Genomic DNA, 27,329 nt, shown 5'->3' on the forward strand with positions numbered 1-27,329 from the left:
TAATAAATTAAATCTTGAACACAATGCATGCTTATGTGTTTAGTGTAACCGCGTCGACTCAGTGTCAAAAACGCTACAAGAAAGGTGATTTTTTTTTTCCTGCTATAATTTACTAGAAATTGCCGTCTTGTGTCATCTGGCAGTTGTGAGAGCTACTATAAAAAAAAAAAAATGAGGTCCTTCCTTGAAAAAGTCGCGTGCCTTTTTGTCGTCCTGGGATGTGGATTCAATTAATTGGTCCGTGTCAGGCAATAGATCCCCTCTCGGCCAATCACAACGCAGATGTGGGTTAAAAAACAAGGTGGTGCTTGTATTAAAAAAACGTAAATCCACGTGTAATTTAAGCAACCACAACATGAGAGAACCCACAGGTATGATAGGTGTTACAGAAGGTATTTGAACGCCCTGATAATTAGGCTAACTTTATTTTCTTTAAAATGGCAACAGCACACTGAACATTTTTAACTGTCATCACCCAATAAAGTATGAAAAAAGGGTGCATACTCAGGTCTGAGACAACACAGGGCTGACAAATTATGAATTTTCATTACCATCCGCTTATTACTGTCACTATAAGGCATGTTTTTTTAATCAGTCAGGATCATGAGGACAAATACTGTTTTGTCTAGTTAAACATTAACTTGAGCATATCGAAGTGAATATTGAAACATTAACGCTTTCTGGACAGGACCACATGGTCCAAGGAGGCTCAATGTGTGACCCAGACACATTCTTAAAATGTTGACAAAATTGCAACAGTTTGGTTAAAACAAAGCCCGCTGTAGGCATGTAAAGCTAATAAAACATCTATTCCTGCTTATAAATCACCAAAGTTTTCAGTGAATACAAAAACAGTATCGCCAGCTTCATAACTCCTTACAAACATACAAAAATACATATATTCCTAGGAAATACATTTGTAGAAAAGTAGGCCACCAGAAACTATAGGCCAAACATTCAGCCGACAGATCTTATGAAATTTCAGAACAAACCCATCAAGTACTTTGTTTTTTATCAATTAAATCTCTCAAATGAAGATGAAAGTTCATCTAAACTTAAAAATGCTTTACTAGGATATTAATCAATAGTAAAAGGATAGTAAGAAAGTAATACTCATGTTCTAAGTGCTGAATTCACTTATTTTGACACTTAAAAAATGAAAACGTCCCTAGCAGACTGCAGTCTTTGTCTGAACTGCATTAATAAAAGAATATTCAGTTTTAACCAAAAGAATAATGTCAAAAATCAAGAACCGTAAAACTTTTCCAGCTTTTCCCAACATTTCCAGAAATTCAGTCCTGTATCGTAATCCACAGCCCATTTGAGGGAATACTACGACAACTGAAGTGCTGATGAGGTAAATATCAGCTGATTTCAAGCATCCTGCAGGTGGAAATAACCAGTGAAGCAAACAAACTTCAGGCCAAAGTTAATCTAAAATATGATGAAATCCTTCTAGTCACAAAGTCTCTGATTTTGATCACAGTGATCATGGCATGTTACAGCAGTGACGTTTACACAGGTATCTGTTGGCACCATGCATTTAAAACATATCCAGTTTCAGCAGGTTCTGGCAGTGTGGTTTAGTCCTGAGAGGCTCTGCTCAGATATCCACCTACTGCATGCCCAGGTGCCTGGTGGGAGAGGCTTGACCTGGGTAGCCAGTGACCGGAGAGACTGACAGGCCACGGAAGAGCAGGTCCATGGAGGGCAGGAGTGGCTTCAGAATACTGACAGGGCAGAAAGCGGAGCCTCCATGAGGGGTAAAGTTGACTTTATTGGGGTCAGGACATGACGGCTGGAGGAGAGGCTCATCCTGACAGGCAGACCTGGAGGTACAGAGGTCGAGGGAGTAGTTGACATTTACCCCGGGATCGTCAAAAGCCACAGCTTTGTATGTAGTTTAGCATATTTATAACATCATAATAACAATGTCTTCAACTAACAATCATTTTCATACATTATTTTCAATAAATTGTTTAGTATATGAAATGTCAGAATATAGTGAAACATGTAATTCACACCCATGTGAGTGAATTAAAAGGATAACACACTTTTTGTGAGTTTCCACTGATGCAATGACTGGACAAAGCATCTATGAATTTCAGCATTCTCTTACTAAGATAAGACAAATTTGCACACAACATTAAATTAGTTGTAACTTCTTGATAGATGATCAATATTAGAAGACGTGCGTGAATTAAAAGGATTAAATGTTTTTATTTTAGGTTTAACTGATGCTGTGACAGCAGATGTATGGACACAATTACAGAAAAAAGGGCTTCAAAAATGATTTTAATTATCGACTAATGTCTCAATCATAACTTTAATTAATCAATTCATTGATTGTTTAGTTTTTTTGTGCAACCAACTATTCAAAACCCAAAGAGACTAGTAACTAGTAAATATCATCAAAAAAGTTGCAATTAAGTCTATTAATCAACTTTTTGGGCTGCTCTGATTTAAATCACAATATGTGCCCCATGCTGGAAAAACAGGAAAAAATTGAACTGCAGACCCATGAGCAGCAGTTTCAGAAATGTACGTGTAAATTATATATTCACACATTAACCATGGCCTTCTGCCAAGCTGGTTAAGATAGAAGTTTAACGTTTGTGTGACGGTTTGATCTGATCTTTTATTTACAAATTCTAATGATTTTCTCTGTTGGTACTTTTGGGTCTCCTATCGGTTGATTTTGGCCATAGAGATTAGGGAATGCTAACATGATTATATGATCTATGCTTGATGTTTTGATCTGAAAAGTGTTAACTTACATTCCCTCCTCGCATACTCGTACTCGCTCGCAGCCTTCTGGCGGTTCGCGCTGGAAGGAGTAGGTTTTGTTGGGACGGGGAGAGGAGGAGCAGGGCTGCAGCAGAGGAAGCTCCAGTGCAAATGAAGGAAGTGACGTAGACGGAGAGGGACACAGGGTCTCACAGTCCACCGGCTCTGCACGGAATATTGTAAACACATACAGAAGGAAAATTATACATCACCATATCTGTTTAATACCTCACTGTACAGTTTAAAAGCACACCATAAAGAATGTAGAGTTGTCTAACCTTGCTCTCCCATGGCACAGGGAGACTGTGATGGAGACAAAAGAGATGGGTGACAAGGGGAATTTGAAGGCGAGAGAAGTGAGGGATCTAGAGGACAGGGGGACTGAGAAGGAGAGAGGAGGGAAGGATCCAGGGGGCCCGGGGAGGGCTCACTCTGAGAGCCACTGCTGCATCTCTGGGCAGGGACTGGGGCCCTGTGGCCATCTGGGATATCCAAAATCTGGAATATTCAGGAGGAAACAAGTAAAATGGTCAAAGCAGGTACAAAAACGATAGAGGGCAGAGTGTGGTAGGCTTTCCTGTCTGGGAGGGACAAGTAGCCAAATTTAGCATGTAGCAGGTACGGTTGACTTCAAAAAGACTAGAATGGATGTTTCTGCTGTTATCAAAATAATTATTGCAATATATCTTAATAACATGCTGAAATCAAAGAGCAATTATTTTGCTATTATGATTGGTAGCATGTGCTCTCCAGTTGGTTAGATATTAGATTAACATTTAGTAACATTTTAGTTCTGAAAATTATTAAAATCAAGCTTTGATGATATGAGGCTCAAATTGCTCTGTGGGTACTTGAGGGGAGTTTCAGCACAGGGTGTTATAAATTACAAATGACACAAATGGCCTCTCCAGCCATATGGTTTACATTATTTCTTAGGATGCAAATCCAAAGAATAGTAAACCACAATAACGACAAAATTGTAAAATATACAAAGTTTATTCATCTTAAATTTTCCTCTGCCTCACTGGTTCTAAGCATAGCTCAGTGGCCTAACCTCATGCTGATCGTCAGGCTTCTCAGAAACAAACGCCTCCTCCAGCTCCAAGTTTAGGCCTTCAACACTCCGTCGCAGCCGCGGGGCGAGTCGGTTCAGCGGCATCAGGGGCATTGTCTGGAGAAAAACGAGTCAAATTCAGAGGCAGCTTGCTTGATTGTGTACAACAGTTTCTTCACTTGTCCAAAATTGTGGTGTGGTTTCTGGGTCTCTACTGCCTGTGTTTGAATTGTACAGTGTGAGCATGTAATCTGGGATTAAAATGGAAATTTCTCCCCCCACCCAATATTTGTAATGACTAGTCATCAAATGCCCCCAAAAGCTAAAAGAAAGAGAAGTTTCTCCCCTTGATATTCTGTGTTAAACCTACATCATATTTACTGGGTGTTCACTGAACACCTCCTGCTTAATGTTGGCTTACATGTCAACCAGCGACAGTGAACACAACAGCTGTGCAAGTGTGTGCGCATTTAGATACAAATCGGAGACAGAACAAGCATTGCCTTATTTTCCCAGCAACATTGAGCTTATGGCATAACCTAAACCTTAAAGGATGGTAAATTAATAAAAAGTATTTTTAAACTGAGTGAAGATGTTGCCCTTGGCACAGTATGATATGATGGTTTCAAATTGTCTTTCTGCGACAGCGTGTCAGTAACACGGGAGCTTTGACGACAGCAGCTCCTAAGAAAAGCATCAGTGTTTTTTATATCTCTGTTACTAAGCTTGTCCTAGTCTGCCTGTGGAAGCCTGTCTGGCATCAGTGGTAGTCATGAAGACTTTGTTCTTTGTGTCTTTCCCTCACATGTCATCAAAAGACAAAAGAGCAGTGGGCTACCTGAGTGATGCCTGCTGCATGACCTGCTGGCAGGGGGTGGTGGGGGAGCTCATATCCTGCTGAGGGAGCGGCATGGCGGGAGCGCTTCTGCAACTGGTGCCTCAGCTTGGCCACCTGAGGGCAGAGCGGAGAGAAAAATGATTCAGGAGTCACTATGATTCATTCTGAAAAAGGAGAGGTTACTCACTTTCCCCTCAGGGGTTGTTAATATTTCATGCTGTCAGTGGGGCGGGGGGATGAGAGTGAGAAGCAGAAAAACTGATTAATGGCTGCTATAGTGATGGACTGAAGAACTTGCCTCCCTCAGGTGCTCTGCACTGCCCCACGACGCTGAGCGCTTGTGTCCGCCGACACTTCTCCTTCCTCGGGTCTCCTCTGCCCAGGAACTTGGAGTCTATGAAAAAAATATTATCACAGTGTGGTGAATAACGAGTCCAGTGTTTGTCTATCAAACCTTTGGGGGCTGAGGAAGAAAATGGCCTTTTCTGGCAGTAATTCTGGCTGACAGCAGGGCCAACCTTTTGGAGGCCTCTTACATTTTCTGTGAAACCCAGTGAACTCCAATCAACACAACAAATTCAGAGTACAACGCAGAAGTGGAGCCCCACAGCTGTCGTGCACACCTGCCCCACAACAGCTGTACAGAGGAAGACGACGAGAAAACCACTCTGAGCTGCAAAACAGCCCCGCTTCCACACACATAAAAAAACATCCAAACCACATCATTGTAAAGTCTATAAATACAGTGCAAGTATCAGCATTCAACACCTCAGTGCACTTACATGCAGATACAGTAACCCTGTTATTCACAAAGTCACATACTGTAGAGGAAAAACAACTAAGACAAACAGCCAACAGGCAGACTTTCTTGTGCACTTCTTCTTTCGTCAGTCACAAATCCATAACGTCCTACTTTCACTCATATGATCGTACCGATTTCTTCACATTGACTCTCGATCTTCTACCAGGGGGAGTCTGGGCGACCGCTCCCGGCTGTTGGTTTGGAGAAGACGAAAAGGAGTTCATCATCACCAGGTCAAACCCAGGTTGAGTGGACCCACGGGATCAGATACTCACAGTTCTGGCGCCTCCACACTCAGTGTTAACTGCTTCACACACTTGCAAACAATGTGATTCACTCACTGGTGTCCACTCCATTCATAAGGCAGCTAACATTACACACAGCCATTTAGCTCACACTGCCATACTTTGGCTATGTCATGGTTTTCTGTCCCCAAAATACAAGCTGTTCTTTAGGTGTCGGCCTCACAACTCCTACTGGTGCCAAACTGCCTGCAGGAAAACACCAACACCATCTTCTGCCCTCAACTCATACGTAGTCCATCGCCTGGTTAAATAAGTCAGAACGCAGCACGAGTCAGTCATACAGTGACATCAGTGTAGAGTTACAGCTGCCCCCCACCCCCATCATTCAAAACATGAACGGGGGGATCATGGGGCACAAACCTATAAAAAGACTCAAAGGTAGCAAGAGCATTTGGTGAGGCATAGCCTGGGCATAGCTAGTGTTTCCAGCTTGGACGAATCATTAACGTACTTAATTCCTGTTTGCAATATGGGCATAATAATAGGAAAAGGGCTGCAAGTAATGATTATTTTCATTATTAATGAATATGTCAATTATATTACCGACTAAACTATTGATTAATCAGTCTGCAAAATGTCAAACAATAGTGAAAAATTCCCCTGCCAATTTTTCAATTGCTTATTTTGTCTGATCAAAAGTCCAAAACAGATGATATTCAATTTAAAAGCAGAACTTGGCATTTTTGTTTTGCCTTATAGATGGAAAATGGTTTTAGAATTTTTCTTTCGATGGAATGATTGATTTACTATTTCAGCATTGAACAGGAACAAGTTGAAATACTACTGACCCTGAAATACATACGACCGCGTTGATTACATTTTTGTGGTCATAGTATTGTATTATAAGGTTGTTATAGTATTATTTTGTCCATACACATATACACATCGATGGCACACATCTTTAGACTTACAGCATAGTTAAAGGAGGTTATCTACATTTTAAATTGTCATTCAGTGTATCATGTATTTGAAATTTTGCACACAAATATATTTTTTTTAAGTTTTTTTATCTTTTGATTTTGTTTATGTGTTACCGAAAAGATGTGTGTTATAATTTTAGGATGTTTGATAAAATAGTGGTGTCATGTAATCCCATGTGAGATTAACTAAATGTTGGCATGACCTGGATATAAAAACAAACAAACAGTTCTTTTTTTTTTTTTTGTACAATTTGCAAGAAAAGTTGAGGAGGTCCAATAATATGCCTAACAAAGAATGAAATAGCAGCATCAATCAGTTATATCATCTGAAGTAATACAGAGGAACTACGGCAGAAGGAGGCGCTGGGTGGGGTGGCGTGTATGTGTGTGGTTGAGGAGAGTGCTGGGGGGATGGGGTGTCTGTATAATGAGGTCAGGAGGGGTCTGTTCCTCACAATGGAGGCAAAGGGGGTTTGTTCGGGTTTAAACTGTGTCAGGAGCGGAGACGAAGCTGTGGCGCTTGGTGATGTTAGTCGGGGCTTTGTGCACTAGTTAGGAGCAGATACAGTCGAGGGGGGAAGCGAGGGAAGAACAGCAGAGTTTAAAGAAGAACAAAAACGACTATTTCCAGTTGGCTGCCTTCCACCCACAGCATCAAACTGGAACCACCAGACACCTGCAGAGCCAACACCAGATATCTTGTCCTCTGTAGAAATCCTTTAGATACAAGAAAAGCAGAGCAGAGAAAACGGCGTGGTTCTGCAACATGAAGCAACAGGTTTTATAAGGAAAGTGGTAGCACTGGTATAAGACTGCCACTCGCCTGCACCTGGTTTTGTTTAACTACAACCAACTAACCGAGGTATCACAGCTCATTTGACAGTGTCACGATGTTATTATTCACCTGTGTGGCTTTGTCATTGACACAGGTAACAGCCGTGCTCTCTGCTTCTTTGGGCCACTGTCCCTGCAGATATGGTCCAACGATGGCGTCCAAAGAAAGAGTTCGTCGGATGGTGGGTTTCGGTGGGCGAGCCGTGGTCCTGTCAGCTTTTTGGGAACAGAAATAAATCACATTAAGTCAGCGTGCATGTCGTTAACTCAAAACAATGTCAGTCTTGCAGAAGGTGTAAAAACTCATGCCTGTGTGATCATGTTTAGCTTGTACTAACACTGCATGTGATATATATTTGTATAAAAACTCTCTCTAAAGGATTATTTCGGTATTTTTAAACCTGAGTCCTATTTTAACAGCTCGCCTGTCATAAGATTTCAGAGCGTGAATTGTCCTTGAGCAAAACTTCAGTTTCTTTCTTTCTTCATATGGATCCTTTCCATGATGTTGCCAGACACCTGGTATAACAGTGTGAGCATATCGGTGGCAAAAAGAAGCACATTTTGTGGACCGGTGCAATTTAGGGCTGCACAATTAATGGAAATTTTATCAAAATCACAATATGGTCTACTGCAACTTTCAAATCACAGGAGGTGCGATATTTGTTAAAGTGTGAAAAGGTGAAAAGTGTATAAAAATGCCATTTTAAATTAAACATTGTAATGCTGCATTATATCCTGGCCTACACATCATATTCTACAGACTTAAGAAAACATCTTTGTTTGGCACCAGTACCCTGAAAAATCACACCATAATCATTTTAATATGTTTTTATATCAAAATGAGAATAATAATGTAAAAATTATAATTCCCTCCAATATTGCAAATCATATTGCAATTGCTACATCAGTCAAAATAATCTCAATTACATATTTTTTCAAAAATGTGTAGCCCTTGTTCAAATTCTCCAAAGGAACATGTTGAAGCAACTCCAGCCAGTTCGCAGCTGCCGGCTGAAGCCATCTACTGCACAAATTCCAAAACTTTTTGTACCTACTAGTCAGTTGGACACCAAAATATGTACAAATAGGACCCAGGTTTTAAAAAAAATTACCCTTTAAGAGGCTAAACAGTATTTTAACACCAATGGCAGTTGTTCACAAAATTGCTCCCAGGCTTCCTCCCCACCAATAAGCATGCAGTGCGCAGAGTTGTGTGTGTGTGTGTATGTTGGCAGCTCTTTGTAATCTCTGGCAGGTGTGGACCATGCCTTTGACCTGGAGCAAAGCCATCCAACTACACAACACTGGCAACAGTCACCACAGGCTAACATTAAGTACTACCAACCCCAAAACACACACACACATACCCCCACACACACACAGACACACACACACAGTATGTTGTCATCAGCCCAGGTTGCAGGGCAGACAGGATGTATAAATAAACACCACTACATGCAGATGTGACTTTCATGGATACAGTTACAGGACAATGCACCCAAAGTATAACAGAAAAGCCTAAAAAGCTGCTGCTGTGTTAGCATGAATCATGCAGCAGAGATCCCCACAGGTCAGAGTGCAAATGGACGACTGAGAGTCCAAATAACATTATGAGAACAGTGTTATGTTTCAGGGTTAGAAGCCTTCATTGTTGACTTAACTTTCCCATAGCGTGTTGGAATTGTGCAGTTTAGACCACAAATCAAATAAAAAGTTGGAGTTAGTTAAAAGTCAAATGTTCCCTGAAGCAGCCTGAGAAGCACGGCCTTTCCTTTGAATAATAAACATTTACACAATAGTAATCAAATAAAGCCATCTTTTTTTAATCTAAAAGTTATAATTTTCTCTGATTAAATGTTGTAAATCTATCATTTCTGTATGAGTGCAAGCTAAAATATACTAATTTTAACATGTTTTTCATTTTATTTTTGCAAGTACCTGGTAGTGATGTTACAAGCTTTCCTTTAGCAACCAACTAACATTTATTGATGTTGATTAATCCACTGATTATGTTCTGTATTAACCAATTAGTTGATTTGTCCATCAAAAAAAATGCCCATCAAAAAAAATGCCCATTTTCTCAGAGCCCCAGTTTTTGTTGGACCAACAGTCCAAAACCTAAAAATATATAGAAAGAGAAAAGCAGCACATCTTCACACTGGATAAGGTTGAACAAGCAAATGTTTGGCCTTTTATTCTTGCAAAATTACTCAAATGATTATTGTAATGAGTATTGATTATTAAAATTGTTTGTGATTCATTTTATGTTAACTGATTATTCATCACTCTACCTTCTTTTGTGATACAATAAAGAGAAAGAGAAGTAACAGATAGAGATCAGTTTTGTTTCAATAGAATCCACTATATTTAGATCATAAACACCAACATCTAGTCATTTACCATATGACACAAACTTTCTATAATTCTTTCAATAATGATAACAGTAACCAGTAAAGTTTTCTGCTCTGGACCACATGGAACTGAATGCAGATTTTAACGCCCTCCACCCCCATCCACCCACCCCCCGTGTGTATTTACCCGTCTTGAAGTCTCTGCAGAGGAGAGCTGAGCTTCTCTGGAGCTGCTGGTATGGGACTGTGGCTCTGAGGGGCTGCAGGCTGGGGTTGCTGCACCCCCGAGGTGCTCCTCCACTTCTGCCCGACATCCCCCACAGCCGAGCTCCGCTTATGAAAACACACACACGGCTTTGCTTCTCTTCTTCTCGTCGTTCACTGCAACTCTGCACGGCGCTGGCTTTCTCACTGCCCACATTCAGTTCATCCACAGGGATGATCCAAAACTCTGATCGGGCCTCTTGTTGGGCACCCAGCTTGAGCTTTCTTTTGTGATGATGACCATGATTATTGTTGCTTTACAGCTTTCTTTAGCGTTGAAAAAGCAGAGACGAGCCGAGCGAGCTTTGCACTTCAACGGATCTTATTAAATCGCGCGTTATCCTTCATGTTGCAGTCTGAAGAGGACACCAGCAGAGACTACGCGGAGCTCTCACGCACCGCTGCGTGTTTCCCTTGTCTGCAAAGTGACAACACAACAGCTCAGCACAACCTGTGCAACTGTCTCGTGTTGTATATAATTTCAAGGGAAGGCGAGCTGGTTGGTTGCTGCAAAATACTACTGAGCCCTCATTGGTCGTCACATCCATCTGTCTCCTAAAGGGAACCCCCCCCCCCGAACACTACACGAAAAAAACCCCCTTAAAATTCCCATCCACTTTGTAGAGATCTTCCACTATGCGGGGCATGGCCCTTCCCCTCCTCCCCTTCAAACCCACGCCTAAACTCTGGGTCTATTCACAGCGTGAGTGGTCTCCAAAGTGCGGTTCAGGGACCTCTAAAGGTCACTACTGAGGCTGAGACGGTCCAACGTAACTATTATATTTTAACATTTCATTTGGAGATGTAGCTATTTTTTTAGCAAGTTATAATAGAGAAATGAAAATAATATTCAGTTTGATATCTTGTCATTGTCCATACAGTGTCACAACAAATAATTATCATATATATTTTCTTCATAACACAAAGTAAAATAAAAAAAAATAACACTTCCTTAGCTGTTACACTGCTGTAAATCAGGTATCAAGGATGATGGGTCTTTTTTGTACTGTACATGACTTTATATTATACTTTTAGCTTAGATTTATTGCTATTGTTGCAAAGAATAAATAATTCAAATGCCAAACTTACAAAAAAACTTACAAAGGCAACTTACAAAGGCCTTAACTGTAGTCAAAGATATTAATATTAAATAAAAAGCATACTTTTTTCATACAATGCAAAGAGTGTAGTGTTTTATAGACAATAAAACAAACCAATCAGTATCCACCTAGCAACTCAAGCAGTATATATTATTGTTGCATATTGACCGGGTTTTTCTATCATTCCCCGTGTGTTAACTCTTAATACCACATGCATATATTCTCATTAGACTCAGCAAGGGTCTTAGCATAAGCTTAATGAACTTTCACATACAACTCAAAAATGTTCCAACAGGTGACACTTATATTGTCAACAATATGTTCACATAGAACTTAGATGTAACACACAGACTGCAGAAAGTTTGCTAAGGGCTCAGTGGAAGCCTCATCATCATGAAAAATCAATCAAGTGGGTGTGTTGATGTATTCTGTATTTAATCGCCACTTTAGTGGCATGATTAAAGCTTTCGCACACTATCTGTTGCTCTGTGGTGGGATGTGGTGTTTTCTGAAAGGCGCTGTGGCTGAGAGAGTGAGGGAGAAGCAAGACGGGTCCTTTGATGAACAACATGTAAACGCTCTTCTACACTGCATTGACAAGATATCAATCATTGTCAGTAGCAACATCAAGAAAACGAACACTGGAAAACAGAAAGTTCTTTAATTAATTAAATAATGACACATATATCCTGATTCTGTTACAGTTACTGTTTTCTCCTGTCCTCCTTCACAAGGAGATCAGAGGTCATGGTCTGCTATCAAACAGCAGCCATGCAGGTGTTATGGGCTTCAGCATCTTGATGATGGACAATTCTGCAGAACAGGTGATTGCAGGTTGACAGAAATGTTATGGCTGCAGTCACTCAAATAATACTTTGATCTATTTGGAGGAAACATCTTTACAGTCTAACCTGACCTAGTAGGGAAAAAAATCAGTATTTTTAAAAATATAATTTAGCTAACTATGTATTCCCTATAAGACCATAAAGTTGCTGTTAGTAATGCACGACCATTCTGGGCATTCATGCATTATGTTAAACTTTATAATGTTAAACCACAAGATGGAGCCAAAGAACACATGTCCCACAAAATTAGCTGCTCGGTCTGACATCTTCATTAACCTCCTGTTTTGGAACCATGTTTAAAAATCACTGCTTTTGGCCTCATCTGCTGTGTCTCCAAAATGCCATACATCCATTGCAATGCAACATTGTGATCTACACAAACAGACACACATAATGGAAAAAGGCAGTTTATTGCAACTCAAAACAAAGAAAATCAACCCAACATGTATGTGTAAAAAGACCACACTGCTGTATTGGATCAAATGAGACATATGAACATATGCAGTAGCTTAAGATTTGACAGAATCAATAAATAGCTTCTCAGTGCTATGTCACTGTAAGGACAGTCTGTAAAAACCCATCATCTTCTTTTTATGGATAATCAGTATCTCTTAAAATGATCATCACATCTCTCTTTGCAAGTGGCTGCATCCAAAGAGCTGCAAGTGCTGTTTTGGTTACATTTTGACAAGAAAATTGAATAAAACAGGCCAAAGGCGCACAAACACACAGACGATGTCATGGGAAGAATACTGATATTCAAATATGGAGCAAGATGGGAATAGAATTTAGGGAAATAAATGGATGCTTTGGAAAACATCTGACAGGAGTTTGCAGAGGAATTGCATGATTGTGGATGACGGGATTGACAGATAGTACAAAGTGGTTGTGGGAGAGTGGGAGATAAGAGTCAAGCAGATAAGGCGAGGAGAAGAGAAAGAACCAAGAGAGATGGACCCTTTCATCTTCATGATAACTTCACTCTCTTGTGTACAAAAAAACAGAGATGGTGTCATAATGTTGTATTTTCATAGAACTGTAGATGGTCTTGATGGATCGTGGGAGCAGGGTTTTGGTTTGGTCAACGCAGCATCACCAGGCAGAAGGGCTGGGGGTTAAATCTCTGTTGTTGTTGTTGTTGTTGGTCTGGAGCTCCTAGCTGGGAGTGAGCGCGGGGCTGGGTTCAGCGCTGATGTTGACCAAACACTCGCTGGACTTGAGACTGGCCAGGGACTTGGAGCTTGGTAAAGAGGCCAGAGAGCCACACAGACCGAGCATGGAAGGAGTGTTGTCTTTTCCTAATGGGACGAAACAGAGAAAAAGCACAATGAAATCTTCTAAGCTTCTAATCATGCATAGTTCCAGCTGCCCACATGAAACACCATAAACTATATGCATCAAGCTTTTCTTTGTGTGAGTATGTATGTACGTACATGTGCATGGGTGGCTGCCTCTGAAAGGCTTTATCCAGTAGTGGAAAGAGCACACATATATTCGATTCCTATTCTTATTGTTACTTTATATACTTTTTAGTACATTTTAAATAAGATACATTTTACTTCTATACAGGAGTCTAAAGTAAAATGTATCTTATTTAAAATGTACTCAGGAACAGTTAGGTAGTTATAATAATAATAATACTATTGCATAAAATGGCTTGACTTCTGCAAAAGTAAAAGTGCAATATAAATAACAGTTATTTGTATATTAATATTTTGTGATGAATGTAACAGAAGTGTAAAGGATTTTTTACCAGCTGAAGTCCAGGCAGTATCTCCATTCTGTCTCCCATCAGTCTTCTGGGAGTCAGAGTTCAGGCTGACCTCAGCAGAAAGCTGCTCCAAACTGTGGAAACTCCTCCTGGGTGGACAAAAATATCATCATGGCATAAATACCTGAAGCAAAGTACATTAACTGCATCTATAAGCCTATTCATGCTATGTGTGTTATTCACCAATGGAGATCGCATTTTTAGGTTGGTTTGATCTTACATACTTTATATCATCACAGAAAAGCATTAAATAAAATAAATATACCAAAAAGTAAAGTAAAATAATCATGCTGTTCATGTCAGTTTACCTGCGGAAAAGCTTGACATCACCCTGATTGTTTGTGATGGTGGACCACTGGTTGACCATCGGGATGGAAAGATCTTTAGCCAGATGGGAGGAATCACAGGGCATGAGGGCAGAGCTGGATGAAGCACAGAGTACAAATCATTCAATTCGGAAGTGAACTTTTAATCTTAGCAAACAAATATGTAGCTAAATATAAAAAACTACCTATCTCTTGTGAATTTAATTGAGATACTTTTGTGTCTGCATGAATTTGAAAGTGTATACTCCCTGATGCCCAATACCACAACCAAATCCCCAAATTTCAAAATATAGTCTCAAAATCAACACAGTTCATAGTTCAAATACCAACCGTAAAGTGCAGAGGAAATTTAGGGATTTGGGGTGCTATTGGTTGCTATAACAACATCATGTATTGCACCTCTAGGTATGTTTTTATTGCATCTTAATGCACTTGAAACCAGAAGTGTCAGAGTGAAAAATGTATGGCCTCTTAATGAGTACTGCATTATATGCTGGCATAATCAAAAAATAAACTTTTATGGAGGAAAATAAACAGTTAGATAAACGGGTTTATAGACCAATCATTTATTTTCTACTGAGAAGTTTTCTCCAACAAAATAACAACTGTTGTCAGGTTAATTTAAAACTCCTCCTCTAACCCCTGCCGAATTTGCACATATTTTGTAGTGCTAGAAAAAGCTAATGTGTGTTTGTCAGAGAGGGAACAAATTAATAAATTTAATTCAGACAGGATCGTGAGTGATGAGGTCTGAAGCTCGCGGTTAGCTTTTTTAATCAGGTGAATGTAATCCAAAGTTTGTGTGTGTGTTCTTGTGTTTTCTCACAGTTGTGCCTGCAGCTCCAGCACAATGGCCTCCAGCTCCTTCTTCTCCTGCTGGCTCTGGACCGTCAGCTCCTCCACCTTGGCTCTCAGACATTTGTTCTCCGCCTCCACATTCTTCAGCTGTGACTCCCGCAGGCGCACCAGCTCCTCCAGGTAACCCTGCAACATGAAAGTGAGGACACAGGGATTGTGTGTGTAGAAGCCCATAGTGAGCACCAAGCATTTATACAGAATTAACTTGGTTTTAGCAGTTGTTGTGAGTCACCTTCTGGGCATAGACTATCTTAAACCTCTGTTCCATCTTGCGACACTTGTTGCTCCAGCTCTCCTCGTCGGTCACCAGAGGGATGTAGGGATGCTCTGGGACACTCTCCTCGCTGTTACTGCTGTCCACGCTGCAACGGTCCTCCTCATCACTCAGGTAGTCATAGCTACACAGCAGAGAGGCAACAGTGTTTCAGCTTTGTACATGCACAAAAACGTGATGCTAAAATCTGAGTGACAGGATCAGCGGGGTCAATCTCACCTCTGAGTGAACTTCAGGTATGGTGTGTAGTCAATCACAGCTGGGGATTTCCCATCCAGAGTCTCCCCCTTCAAGCAAAAACTGCACAGAAACAGAGATGAAATAAATCACTTTCTTTTTAGGACGATAGGTAACTCTGAAGGGTGTGCACATTATCACTAAATATCAATGTAATGAAATGTAGTGTGGAAGCCACATATGCAAACAACATTGGCTATATATGTATACAGTGCATACACTATACTTCTGTATATATGAGGTAATATGTTTAAACATCTCTTTTAAATGGCCAGTTTTACACACTATGTCTGGCAGATGCACTTTCACTTACATAATTGATACAGAAATACATGAGAAAGTCCATATATATATATATATCTTATAACCGACAAACAAACTATACTGTTATTACAAAAATAATAAAAATAGGATTCTAATCTAATCTAATCTATTGTAAGATCTAAAATAAAATATGCTATACTCAAAGCCATATTACAACTTGAAGGCTCTTTAATTAACATGGGGCCTAAAAACAATATAACAGGCCAGAAACGCTTACAATACCCTAGCTTAGGATACTTTAAAAAGTTTAAAAATATATACCACATAATTGTGATGATGTAAAAACAAAAAAGCCCTGGTGTATGTACTTATACATATATTGAAACCCTCTGCATTTAATGCAGTGCATGTCTTCACCTGAAGTCAATGGCACTCAGTCCAATCAGCATGCCAGTCAGGACTGTGGCCTCCTCTCTCAGCATAATGGCTCCATCATCATAGAACCTCCTGTCAGGTGAAGTAGTGGTTATCATCAGATATAATACTGATACAACATTTATAATACTGATAAAGCAGTGATTCAGTCAATTAATGATTGATTTTAGAGTATGTTTAATATTGTAAACATCTGCAAAGAATAGAAAAACTGAGTGATTAGGATGAGCAGACGTGGCCAACATGAAGGCAGAGCATCCCTTCAGCAGTGGTCACTTAGAAGAGAGAATGTGGCAAAAATTAACTAAATCAAAAATGTGTCATTGTGCCTTTAAGTCATCAGTCTGACCTGGTTGTTCTTGTGTCCCTCAGAGCAGTAGACACATATTCAGACAGACGTTTCTCCATCAACGCCACCCGAATCCAGGCACGCCCCTGTAGGACAACGCAGAAGTGAGTAGGAACAGAGGGCCTTCTTTGCAGATCTCTCTAGCAACAACCCACACACATACACACTCAGTCGTGCACACACTTCCGCATACAAATACCCTTGCCTTGGCTCTTGATGTGCTGATGTTCTCTATGTTTTCGATGCTGGCAATGCAGTTGTTCTGCACCTTGCTGCATGCCAGCCGGATATATTCCCAGAAACTGCGCTGTCCATCTGAACTGAACCAGCTTCCTGAACCTGATCCAATATCAAAACACAGCAGATAATCATTCCTGCTCTGACACGCTGTAGGCATGCAACCACAGCAACATTATAATTCACTGTATAATCCTAAAGTTTTTGCCCTTTTGATAATAATGTAATTTTATTTCCATGGTTAATGTCTACAGTATAATCTATGCATTTGATTTTCATTCCAGTTTTATATTTAATCTTAATCTCTCTAAATTTTCACTGTCTCACATTCAAAGTCATAACTAACTAATTTGTCTTTTCCTGTGCTATATGTTACCTGCAGTGTTACCTTTGAAGCGGTGGCTGAGGATGTGCTCTAAAATGGCGGCAAAGTTAATAAACTCCTCTGATGAGTCATCGATGGGCTCTGCTGTGTACTTTTCTAGGAGAGTCTTTACAGAGAATCTGAAGTAGAAGCACACAGAGGAAGAGGCATTAGAAAAACACAAGTACAACTACTTCACATATGTGCAGGATTTGAATTTTCAGTTGGTTGTGTGCCGCACAAGCCGATGAAATGCAGCCGTGTACTGTACCAGGGTCAGACAAATGTACTACTGTATTTGAACCCTGCAACAATAGCAGGCAGGAGTTTTTTTTTTTTTTTTCCTTTTTTTGGGAACCACGCCATCTTCTCATACTGAGGTCACCCCAATTGTCTTGTGTACTGCACAATATACCCCTTCAGTGGTTTGGCAATGTTATCTTGAAAACAATACAATTAATCCCCTGTCTTTTCAGGCTTTGTGCATGCTGTGGTTCCAGGTCCCTTTTGGTCCGGCCAGCATCAAAGAATGATCAAATAATTCCCTCCCCCTCATCTATACATGGTGGTCTGATCTATTTAGGGCAGCCGCTGTCGAAGCTTTAGTTTGGCTTTTGACCTCACACGCACACCCTGCTGCACTACAGGGAGCTATGCAGCTTGCATGTTAGGAGCCGGCATCCAGGCACGGGCTCGGGCTGACTGCCTCTGCTTCGATGGGTAACACTAGCATCACCGAGGGCAAGACTGCCCTGGCAGTGGGAAGCACCTCCATAGCCAGGGGAAAGACTACCGTCTCTTTGGGCAACTCCTCCATCTTCAGGGGAGTGACCACCACCTCCATGGGAGACTCCACTATTCAAAGGCAAAAGACGACTGTGGCTCTGGGACGGGCAAGCTTCACCCGGGGAACCACAACCACTTCCTTCCGCAAAGCCTTAATGTCCAAGCGCAGGAACACCTAGATGGAAGGGACCGCTGAAGCCAGGAATAAGACACCCAAACAGTCCAAAAAAGACTCTAAAAATGAGTGGAAAACCACATTCTCGTCAAGCAAGACCTCCTTCACCAAAGGCAGGGTTTTGATCCTGAGGACTAAGTACGCCATCTCCTGGGGTAAATCTTCGATCTCCTGGAGCCGAACCACTGTAACTTTGGGAAACACCAACATAGCGGTGGGAAAAACCTCTGTTACACGAGGGGAGACCACAAGCGCTCTCACCACTGTGACCTTCACCCATGGGACCAAGTCTGTGTCTTTGGTCAAAACCACCCTCATCAGGGGCAAAGAAACACACAGCAACGTCTACTGGGATTTTCACACGATTCCAGCACACACTTAAAAACCCAAGGATATTTCTATCTGGTCAGTTTTAGCAGGTCAGTAGTATTAAGAGTGTCAATAAAAAAAGGAGCTGCTATGTTTGTGATTAATGTGGCATGATATCATCTCTTTGCACAAGGTACAAAAGTGGATTCCCAAGTAAGAATGCGATAAGTGAGTTGCAGATCTAATGAGTTTGCAATCAAGAGCGAGATTTTCCAAAGCCATGCTGAGCGTGTTATTCAAATGTGACAGTGATGACATTATGGTTTACCGCGTCTACTTGGCCGGGAGGGAAAGTGTGAAACAGCCATGTGGGATGTATGTGGAGACAAAAGAGAGTGTGTGTTTTTCCATTAGCACTGTTCTCCTGTATATTGTACATGTCATCAACATGTCTACATGTTTGGTATAAATGTGATATATTTGTGCATTCTGATAAGATTCGTTTATATTCTGATGTCTGCCTGCATTTCCATAACTATGCTGCCAAATGTCCACCAGGAAACTCAAATTGGACTAGAAAGCTGTTGATGTAACAATGCTTATAAAAGTAACATGTCTAAACACTGCTTGGCTCGATTGTTTTGTAAAAAGATCTGAGTTTTTGTCAGATGTTCTACGATCTGAATGACATTAAAATGGTAGAAATTGAATATTCAAATGCATGACGACCTGCCAACAGTTCAGCAAGGACACAAATGGGTAATAAACACCAACTGAAGGAACCACACCCATATGTCAAATGGAGGGACAACACAAACACGAGAGAGGTGCAATCAAAGCCTCAACTTCATGTGAAGAACATGAACTTATTCATCCTTTTTCTTATCAAATCTGATACTGTGCGACTCATTTCACATATGGTGTATACAGTCGTGCACAGAGGCTATGTCTTACAATCAGAGGCTATAGGGAACAATGGCTCAGAAGAAAGTGATGTCACCGCAGATTGCTCCCCTTTGCAACAATGTGTCCTTCAACCGTCCGGTGTCGTCGTGGAGTTGGGACAATCGCTCCACTGTCCCAGTCCACCCAGATAGGCTGTGGCCACCTACGGCTGCCTCTGTCCATTCAGAGGGACACATGGGTGGTATGTGGCCTTCCAGAGCCCACGTCGATCAACTCAACGAAGGCATTATGCGACACGGGGGTCGCACTATCCACGCTTAGCATTCTGGTCTGCTCTGGATTGTAGCTGATGTTACTATTACCGCCGAGGGGCAGAGCAGGGCGTGCTGCATGAGTGTGCGATGCTTTGTGTCGAGTGAGCCCCGAACCCTGTCGTCGAATCTGGGTCAGGAAGACGAGATTCTCCTCAATGGGCAACACCAGCTTCACCGAGGGGAAGACGGCCTTAACCCTGGGCAACACCAGCATAAAGAGGGGAAAGACCAAGCTTGCCATGGGGAGCTCCTCCATCACCAGAGGCAGGAGCACGACATCTCTGGGCTCCTCCACCATTACCAGTGGAAAGACCAAGATCTCCCTGGGCAGCGCCTCCTTCAGCAGGGGCTCCACCACCACCTCTTTTCGGAAGGCCCTCTTCCCCAAACGCAAGACGCTCTAGATGAGAGGGGACCTCATCGTGGGGTGGGGGGACTGGCACAAAATGTCACAAGAAAACAGCACCACTACAGAGAACATAGGGACACTACAGCATCTGCAAAGGGTCTATTCCAACTGAGAGCGAAAACTGGATTAAATTTACTTTGGGACCTTTGACTTGTTTTGGTCATGCCGGATTCATCAAGGAAACAGGTCAGTGGCGTCTCAGTTTTATCTCATAATGTTATCTGCACAGACCAAGTAGATCAGTCAGGTTTCAAGCTAAAATGGAGCTCCAGGATGTTATGTATGGTTCCTGCAAGTATGTGCTCTACTCCACCATGACCCACAAACTCTGCTATACCAAAGAAATCCACTTGGCAGGTGATGCCAGTTTTGCTTGTAAGCGCTGGGACAGAGAACCACAGTTATTGTCACATTTAACCTTAAGTCTAAAGGAGTCCCATCAAAAAATAATTTCTGTCAAGTATGATTTTGTAGAGAATTGTTCGGTCTGTCTGAAATGTAGGATAAAAAGTGGGTAGTGAAACATATGGTCAATACTAGTCAAACATCCCCTCTTTGTGATGACTTCCAATGATAGAAAAAAATGTATGAAATCAAGCAGTTGCTCATTATGCAAAGTGCCAAGCCTTTGGAAAACCACCAAGTGCCCCCAGTGGTTCCCAGGGCCCAGTATGGGAACCACTGATTTATGGCTAATCTACCTGTTTGTCGATGGGATAGCACTTAAAATCATAACAATAGAAAGTTGACTGTTGCAAAAGGCCTCTCTGACCAGATAAAGTGGCAGTGTTAACGCAGAAGGAACATTACAGCAGATTATTGAAATTAAGTCCTTTGATCTGAAGGGGAATCGCTGGCGTGTCTCAAATGCAAATGGATGGAGTGGAATAGCAACATGCTCTTGGTACGATTTGACACTGAAAAACAACTGCAGGGCCTTCTGACAAGCTTCTTTTGTGCCCCCTCTCACTCAGCCTGGATCGCTGCCAAGCCCACTCTCAGCCCTCTTTTAAATGCCCTCTTGTTCTCCTTTCTCACCCCTCTACTGTACTTACACAAGCGTGTTTGATCCGCAGAACGATCTAGGGTAACCAAAACTACATTTATCAGCAGTGACACCTAACCTAACTACACAAAGCTTCACGTTTACGCTCAGCTTTTCTTTTTTCCCCCCTCACTCCCCCTAAACATTTCCCTGACTCCTTTCTTCCTCTGTCTGTCTCTCTCTCTTTAGTCTAGGCATAACCAGCAGGATCAGATGACACAGGCGGACTCCTCACTGGTCTCAGCATTGTGTAACACCAACAAGTGCTGTGTTTACCGTCCCGGGCTGTCGGGGGAGACGTCCTGGCCTGTACTGGATCAGCACAAACAGCCAAGAGAAAGAATGCAGTGTGCTTTTATGAATATTAAGATTAGAATGATAATTTGGGCTTAATTAGACAAAAAAAAATGTAAAATTGCGACTGCAGCAGGGGCCGTCTCTCTTTCTCTCTCACCAGCCCCCTCTGTGAATTAGAGTCTAGGCAAAGTGTTTCATGGTCAGAGGAGGTGTAGAAGGATCAGTGTGCAAGATGGACAGTAAGGGTGTTGGGCTGAGAAGCGCTTAGAGTGTAAATCAGATGTTTGAAACTGACAGGGGGGTTAAATGAAGAATATAGCGTGTCACAGAGAAATTGGTAATGAGAGAGAAGACTGAGCCGCAGGTGACAGATGCCCAAAAGTTTAGTAACTTCACATACTTGATGGTACGGCAGTTTTGGAAATCAGAGAAAATGCATAAAAAGGCTGCACAGAAACCAAACTAGAAAACAATGTTATTCCAGATATTATTTCTTAATAAAACTGGCAGCCCGTACTATTGTTCAGAATTTTAAAAAGCACAAAGAGCCTCCCACTTGCAGAAGCATGTCTATGAGACATGAATGTGTTGTTGTGTTTACTACAGCACAGAACATTTTATTCTCTACTCTCGAGCCACGCCCCGGAAGGGCTCAAACCTCAGCCAAGATGCACAACATCACCGCCCTTACTCCTTTCACTCCCTGTTCCTTTTGGTTACAGGAAGCAGCTGAAGGGATAACACCTTACATCAGACCTGTCAAGTCTCACTCATCTTATCTATGTTTTCTTAGGTCCACCGTGTCCACAGCAACACTGTTCCTCCAGTCACGGACGACGGCATGAGCGCCCTCTTTAGCCAGACTAAAGCAACAAAACAGTGAATTTTTAAACATTACAGTACAGCATGTGTCCCGTAAACAAAATGCCTTGTGATCTTCGCCATTTGATCCAATTAAGCTCAGATAAACAAAGTTAAACTGGAGTTGCATGAAAATTCCCACTGACTGCAGCAAGCCTCAGCTCTGCCTTGTTAAGATAAAAACCTGTTACTAGTGGTAACAGCACAGTAGATGATGGTGGGCGTGATAAATATCACCATGTCTCCTGAAAGCCATTAAGATAAAGTTCCTGCAGATACATTGCAGCTAAAATAATTATTATTATTATTGTTATTACCCTCAGTCTGAAGAGATGGCGGGAAGAGAACTTTTAATTTGGATTAAAATCACAAGTATTCTTCTTAGCCACATTTTGAAGTTGAAACTTTTTAACCTGACCGCGGTGGTCTCTTCTGTTATTTTTACTTGCCATTATTATTCTTAATTTCAATTCTTGGTCTCAGTTTATCATGAGACAACATTATTGTAATGCCTTTGAGTTCCCTGTTGTGGTGCAAAATGTTTAATCAGGTTTTCCTTTATAATACACAAAATGTCTATTGCTGTATATATATATATATATGTGTGTTTCTAATTAAAATGGGTTCATTAGGTCAAGTATGACACTGTAAACAAGGCACTGAAACACTGAGCAGACATCAGACAAGTTTCTGTGCCTGGTACTGGTGACCCATATGATGCCACATCACGTAAATAGACACCGTTTATGGAACATGTGACAACAAGTGAACCTGAACAGAAACAGCCCCCTTCTCTGAAGTCCCACAGAAAGACATAACTTCATCAACTGAATTGTTGGGAACTGAAAATAATCTCTGTGTGTGTTGACTGTATTTTAAATGTGTATGATGTGACAGTGCGGGAGAGGAGGTCAGACTTTATGTTACACACATCTATTAGGGGAAAATAAAAGCTTGGCCTGGTGTACTAATCTAGCACTAATGTCAGCTAAGCTACTGTATCCAGGCAGCAGTTCAAGCTGTGCAAGTAGCTGTGTCTCAGCAGCACATCAGAGCCTGGATCCTGCACCAACATGACGCCCAGCCTGCTTTAATGCACCGCCAGGCGCCCACTGCTGATTCAGGATCTCTCTCCAATGAGACTGTACGAACACACAACAACCTTTGACTACTTGAATCAACTGACCAGAATGGCATCAAGAAGAAAAACATAACAAGGTCAGAAACATCATTAATGAGGAGATGCAGATCTGACAGCGACACAGACACGCCTGGAAGAAGTTGCCCTCCAAGTGAACCTAATCAGTGTCATGTTGTTCATTAGAAAATGGAAGGAAACTATGTAGCAAGCATTACTGATGGAAAAGCTGTTTGAGATTTATTTCTGTCCTGTGTGTTTGTCATTAAAATGCTTAAATGATTAAATAGGTCTTAGCACGGTCAGGCCAAACTGAAAACAACAGTCTTTTTGTGCCCTCACTAATCTTTCTCTGTGTTGTAAGTCCACTGTGAGACGTTTTCTTTCTTTGCAGACATGCTCTGTGTGATGTTGTGTGTTTTGCGTCACTGTACGTGTCACTAAAATGCAGACAGGATCTTGGACAGAAAGGTACTGGAATAAAAATGCTTGATTGTGTGTTTATTTGAGAGTCTGGACATTGTCTTTTTCAGTTTTATGGTTGTAAATTAATTTAGTTTTAAACACCATGTACAATCCACTGTGAATACGGAAAAAGACAAAGCAAGGCAAAGAAAAATAAAAAGAGAAAATGTTAAGAGCGAAATGTGGATGCATGACATCACTTTGGCAGAAGGCCTGCACACTTAACATAAATAAGACAATTTATGACTATAGTCAGTTTGCAATTTAAGACCCTTAGTAATGCTATAATACATTTTACGAGAGAACTATAAGTATCAAAGTAAAGCTGTAATTATAAGTAAAATATCCTCTGGTTATATCACAGAATATAAAAATATTGTAAGGCAGAATAACATCGTTATATTAAGCTAAACATTTTCTCATTTCAGCTTTTGAATATAAATACTGGTTTTATACTGGTTTTCAGAGTCTTCTATAGTACTATATTCAAGCTTTATAAAGATGTCACCCCAGGCTCTGTTAAGATAAATATTTTTCTGAATTTCATAGAGTAGTTAATCAATTAATCAGAATGATAATCAGAACATTAACTGATAATGAAAATAATTGCTGCAGTCCCAATATCAAAGACACACATTGGAGTGTTGTATTGATATCAATTTAAGAAATGAATATGTATAACACAGAATACTATTATTAATTTAAGAGTGAAACTATAGGATTATCAATGCAAATAAAATAATGTTTGAATAAATTTCTGAATATATTGCCTGTTGAGGAACATTATTGGACTAAAACACCATGAAACAGGAAAAGGTCATAACCTTGAGAAGATAAAAAAAAAACTTTACTGTATGACAGACAGATTATGTATTAATATTATATAGATAATATAGAGATTCTAAGCTTACTTAACTCTATATTAGACTTCAGGTTATTTAGATCAGGGTTTAGTTCCCAACCTGAACGGTCACAAATAGATATGAAGGTCACAAGATGATTAAAGGGATAATAAAGAAAAGCATGATTACTATTGATTTAGCTCATACTGATTTACACAACAGATGACTTAAATGTCAGTCATGTAAAAATAATTCACTGTTAATTAACATTTGAAATCCAACGGATGTAATTTACAGGAGCAACAGGACATGTTATGAAAGACATCTCGTGAGGAAAGATAAGGGTCTTCTCTGCTTGTGACATAACACTGTACATGACAGTGATCTATTAGAGCCATATAAAGACTGCACAGCACAGTCCGTCAGCACTGTACAAGCTGGGGGACCCAGATGGGGAGAAGAGTCCTTGTATTGCTGCAAATGCCCTTGTCCCATTCAGGCACTCAACCTGAGTGTGATGGAGGAGGAAACCTGCTGTTTGCTGTTGTATTTTCTCTCTAACTTTATTGTAAGATTGACAATATAAGCCCTCTAGTCTAATTTTTTTATCCTTTGAAGATGCATTTATTAGTATAGAGGGGAATCAAGCAGGTGTCTCAACCTGTTAAAACATGAAAGAGACTTTCCTTTGAGAGATTTCAGAGGGTCCCTACATAAATATCATACCAAAGATATGGTGTTTGGAGGAATGTTACAACAAAGTGTATCCAGGAAAGGCAAGTTAAGGGAATATTATAGGTAAGCTCGGTTTTTTTCTTGTCCACAATGGGTGTGATGGCAGGGGTATGTGAAGGTGAAAGCGCACCTGCCTCCTCTTCAACCCTTACATTTCTAGAAATGTGTCCATTAGGTTATTCTGCATTATTACATCTATTTTGTTTTCTGCTACCATTGTTTCTCCTCAGGAAGGACCTTGTTTACTAAAATGCATCATCGTGGTCAGCTTATGGAAATTATGAACGGAACAGCATGCAGGTACTGGCAAATTGCAGATAACAGCCTGTCGACGGTGTCGTGATGTAGCCTATACCTGCAAACCGTGATGAGGTTTTTTCGCTCCACGCCGACGCTCCGAGCAGACGCCTTTTTCGATGTCAGACCCATAGCCATTGCTGTTTGAATGCAGCCCGACTCCATCCAGCGACGGCCCCGGAGCCTCTTCGGGATCCGTGCCCAGGCCAGGACCCCTCCCTCCGCGGGCCCTGTGTCCTACAAACACTCGCTGTCCTCTGCGGGGAGCCCCGGTGCTGCTGCTGCTGATGGAGGAGGAGGACAGGAAAGTGGCCACCGGCGTTAAATTAGAGATGATTAAATGTGCAAGTTCCGGCTAGAACCTTCGAAATAAAATCAAATGTACTTATTTGCGCCTCACTGTGCTGATTGTCGAATAATGGTACTTTTATTTCCACCTTTATTTCCGGTTTTAGTCAGCGTTCGTCATGCACTTGGCACCGCTGACCAGTGGAAATGACGCCTTCACGTAATTTTGGACCGTCGTACTAAATAGCTTTATATAACTTAAAAACACCATCAATTAGGCTACATACCGTTTTAAGTTGTTTCTGAATCAGCTTACATGACTTTGCTGTTGTTCTGTTATATTAAAAGATTTCCAGTTTCAGACCTGTTTAAATTTATTGGGGTCGGCTATTTTTAATGCATTCGCTGTGAACCACAAAAAGAAAAACAGCCATGCTAGTGGCATAAGTGAAGCACATTTGATGTTTTATCAATTTCTATTTCGTTTTTATGATTAATTTGTTTATTATTACTGTCCTTGCTTTTTATTGGTACAAGGTATTGTATCATTATACAACACAAAGTTGCATAACGTAAATAAAGTTTGTAATCCCTTCATACTACACACACACAAATTAACATAGCCTTTGATTAAATGTATATGAAAATATGGTAAGAATACGACTTTTTGTCTGATATTCCACTGTTTTGTTTATGAGCAAAAGAACATTTAAAAAGATATTGTAGACCTACATGGATGCCAAATTTCATTGGTTATCTTTCTTTGTTTAAAGTGGGTACGACATTGACACATACATAGGCTAATAAAACACATGCACACAAAAACAATCAAAGTCATGGTCCACACATGGCAGACACCCAGAATCAGCGTCAGCCATATGGTTTTATACCACAAAGAAAACCAATTGCCAATGCAGATAAGATAAGTAAATACCTATCATTCTATCGTGCTGACCGAAATAAGTAATTATAGTTCATTTAAATGTTTTAATAACTGTCCAGGGATAACAGATGCAAATTTACCTGATGGGCTAATTCTGGCTCATTTACAGTTTGTTTATTATTTATTCATTTGATCTGCTGTTGATTAATGAGCACTGTCCCTGTCAAATAAATAAATGAAGTGAAAACAATGCAGCACTCTAGTAGCCAACACCAATAGTCTGTAATGGATACTATATACTATTGCCATATTTCTGTAAGCATGGAAGGCATTTTGTGTCTTCTGCGAGAAAAGGTACATT

At 40.8% G+C, this 27,329-nt stretch overlaps 2 protein-coding genes and 1 long non-coding RNA gene across 4 annotated transcripts; 1 reads left to right on the plus strand and 2 right to left on the minus strand.

The window, feature by feature from the left end:
* Window positions 1-406: 406 nt before the first annotated feature.
* On the minus strand, window positions 407-10,614 carry fam117aa (family with sequence similarity 117 member Aa). Its single transcript, XM_038705684.1, has 8 exons — window positions 10,082-10,614; window positions 7,611-7,756; window positions 4,978-5,073; window positions 4,680-4,793; window positions 3,842-3,958; window positions 3,066-3,285; window positions 2,778-2,952; window positions 407-1,829 (listed from the first exon to the last, which is right to left on the minus strand). The coding sequence occupies exons 1-8, from the start codon at window positions 10,206-10,208 to the stop codon at window positions 1,616-1,618; spliced, it is 1,209 nt and encodes a 402-aa protein (XP_038561612.1). The 5' UTR covers window positions 10,209-10,614; the 3' UTR covers window positions 407-1,615.
* A 1,880-nt stretch (window positions 10,615-12,494) lies between these two features.
* Window positions 12,495-26,120, minus strand: rundc3aa (RUN domain containing 3Aa). 2 transcript variants are annotated; one of them, XM_038705719.1, is made up of 11 exons: window positions 25,856-26,120; window positions 17,231-17,358; window positions 16,823-16,956; window positions 16,618-16,703; window positions 16,251-16,340; window positions 15,552-15,632; window positions 15,291-15,456; window positions 15,027-15,184; window positions 14,183-14,296; window positions 13,857-13,963; window positions 12,495-13,401 (listed from the first exon to the last, which is right to left on the minus strand). In XM_038705719.1, exons 1-11 carry the CDS (start codon window positions 25,960-25,962, stop codon window positions 13,259-13,261), a joined length of 1,314 nt encoding a protein of 437 aa, XP_038561647.1. In that variant the 5' UTR covers window positions 25,963-26,120; the 3' UTR covers window positions 12,495-13,258. The 2 variants fall into 2 exon arrangements, with proteins under 2 accessions (XP_038561647.1, XP_038561655.1); XM_038705727.1 differs by having other exon boundaries at window positions 17,243-17,358; window positions 25,856-26,119.
* On the plus strand, window positions 20,108-23,962 carry LOC119893520. The gene is made up of 2 exons (XR_005442809.1): window positions 20,108-20,303; window positions 21,352-23,962. It is a non-coding gene; the product is annotated as an uncharacterized LOC119893520 (long non-coding RNA).
* Window positions 26,121-27,329: the final 1,209 nt, after the last annotated feature.

The sequence above is a fragment of the Micropterus salmoides genome, unplaced genomic scaffold (assembly GCF_014851395.1).
Source record: "Micropterus salmoides isolate LMB-PRFRI ecotype aquatic unplaced genomic scaffold, ASM1485139v1 Ms_hic_scaffold_10, whole genome shotgun sequence".
Classification (NCBI taxonomy): domain Eukaryota; kingdom Metazoa; phylum Chordata; class Actinopteri; order Centrarchiformes; family Centrarchidae; genus Micropterus; species Micropterus salmoides.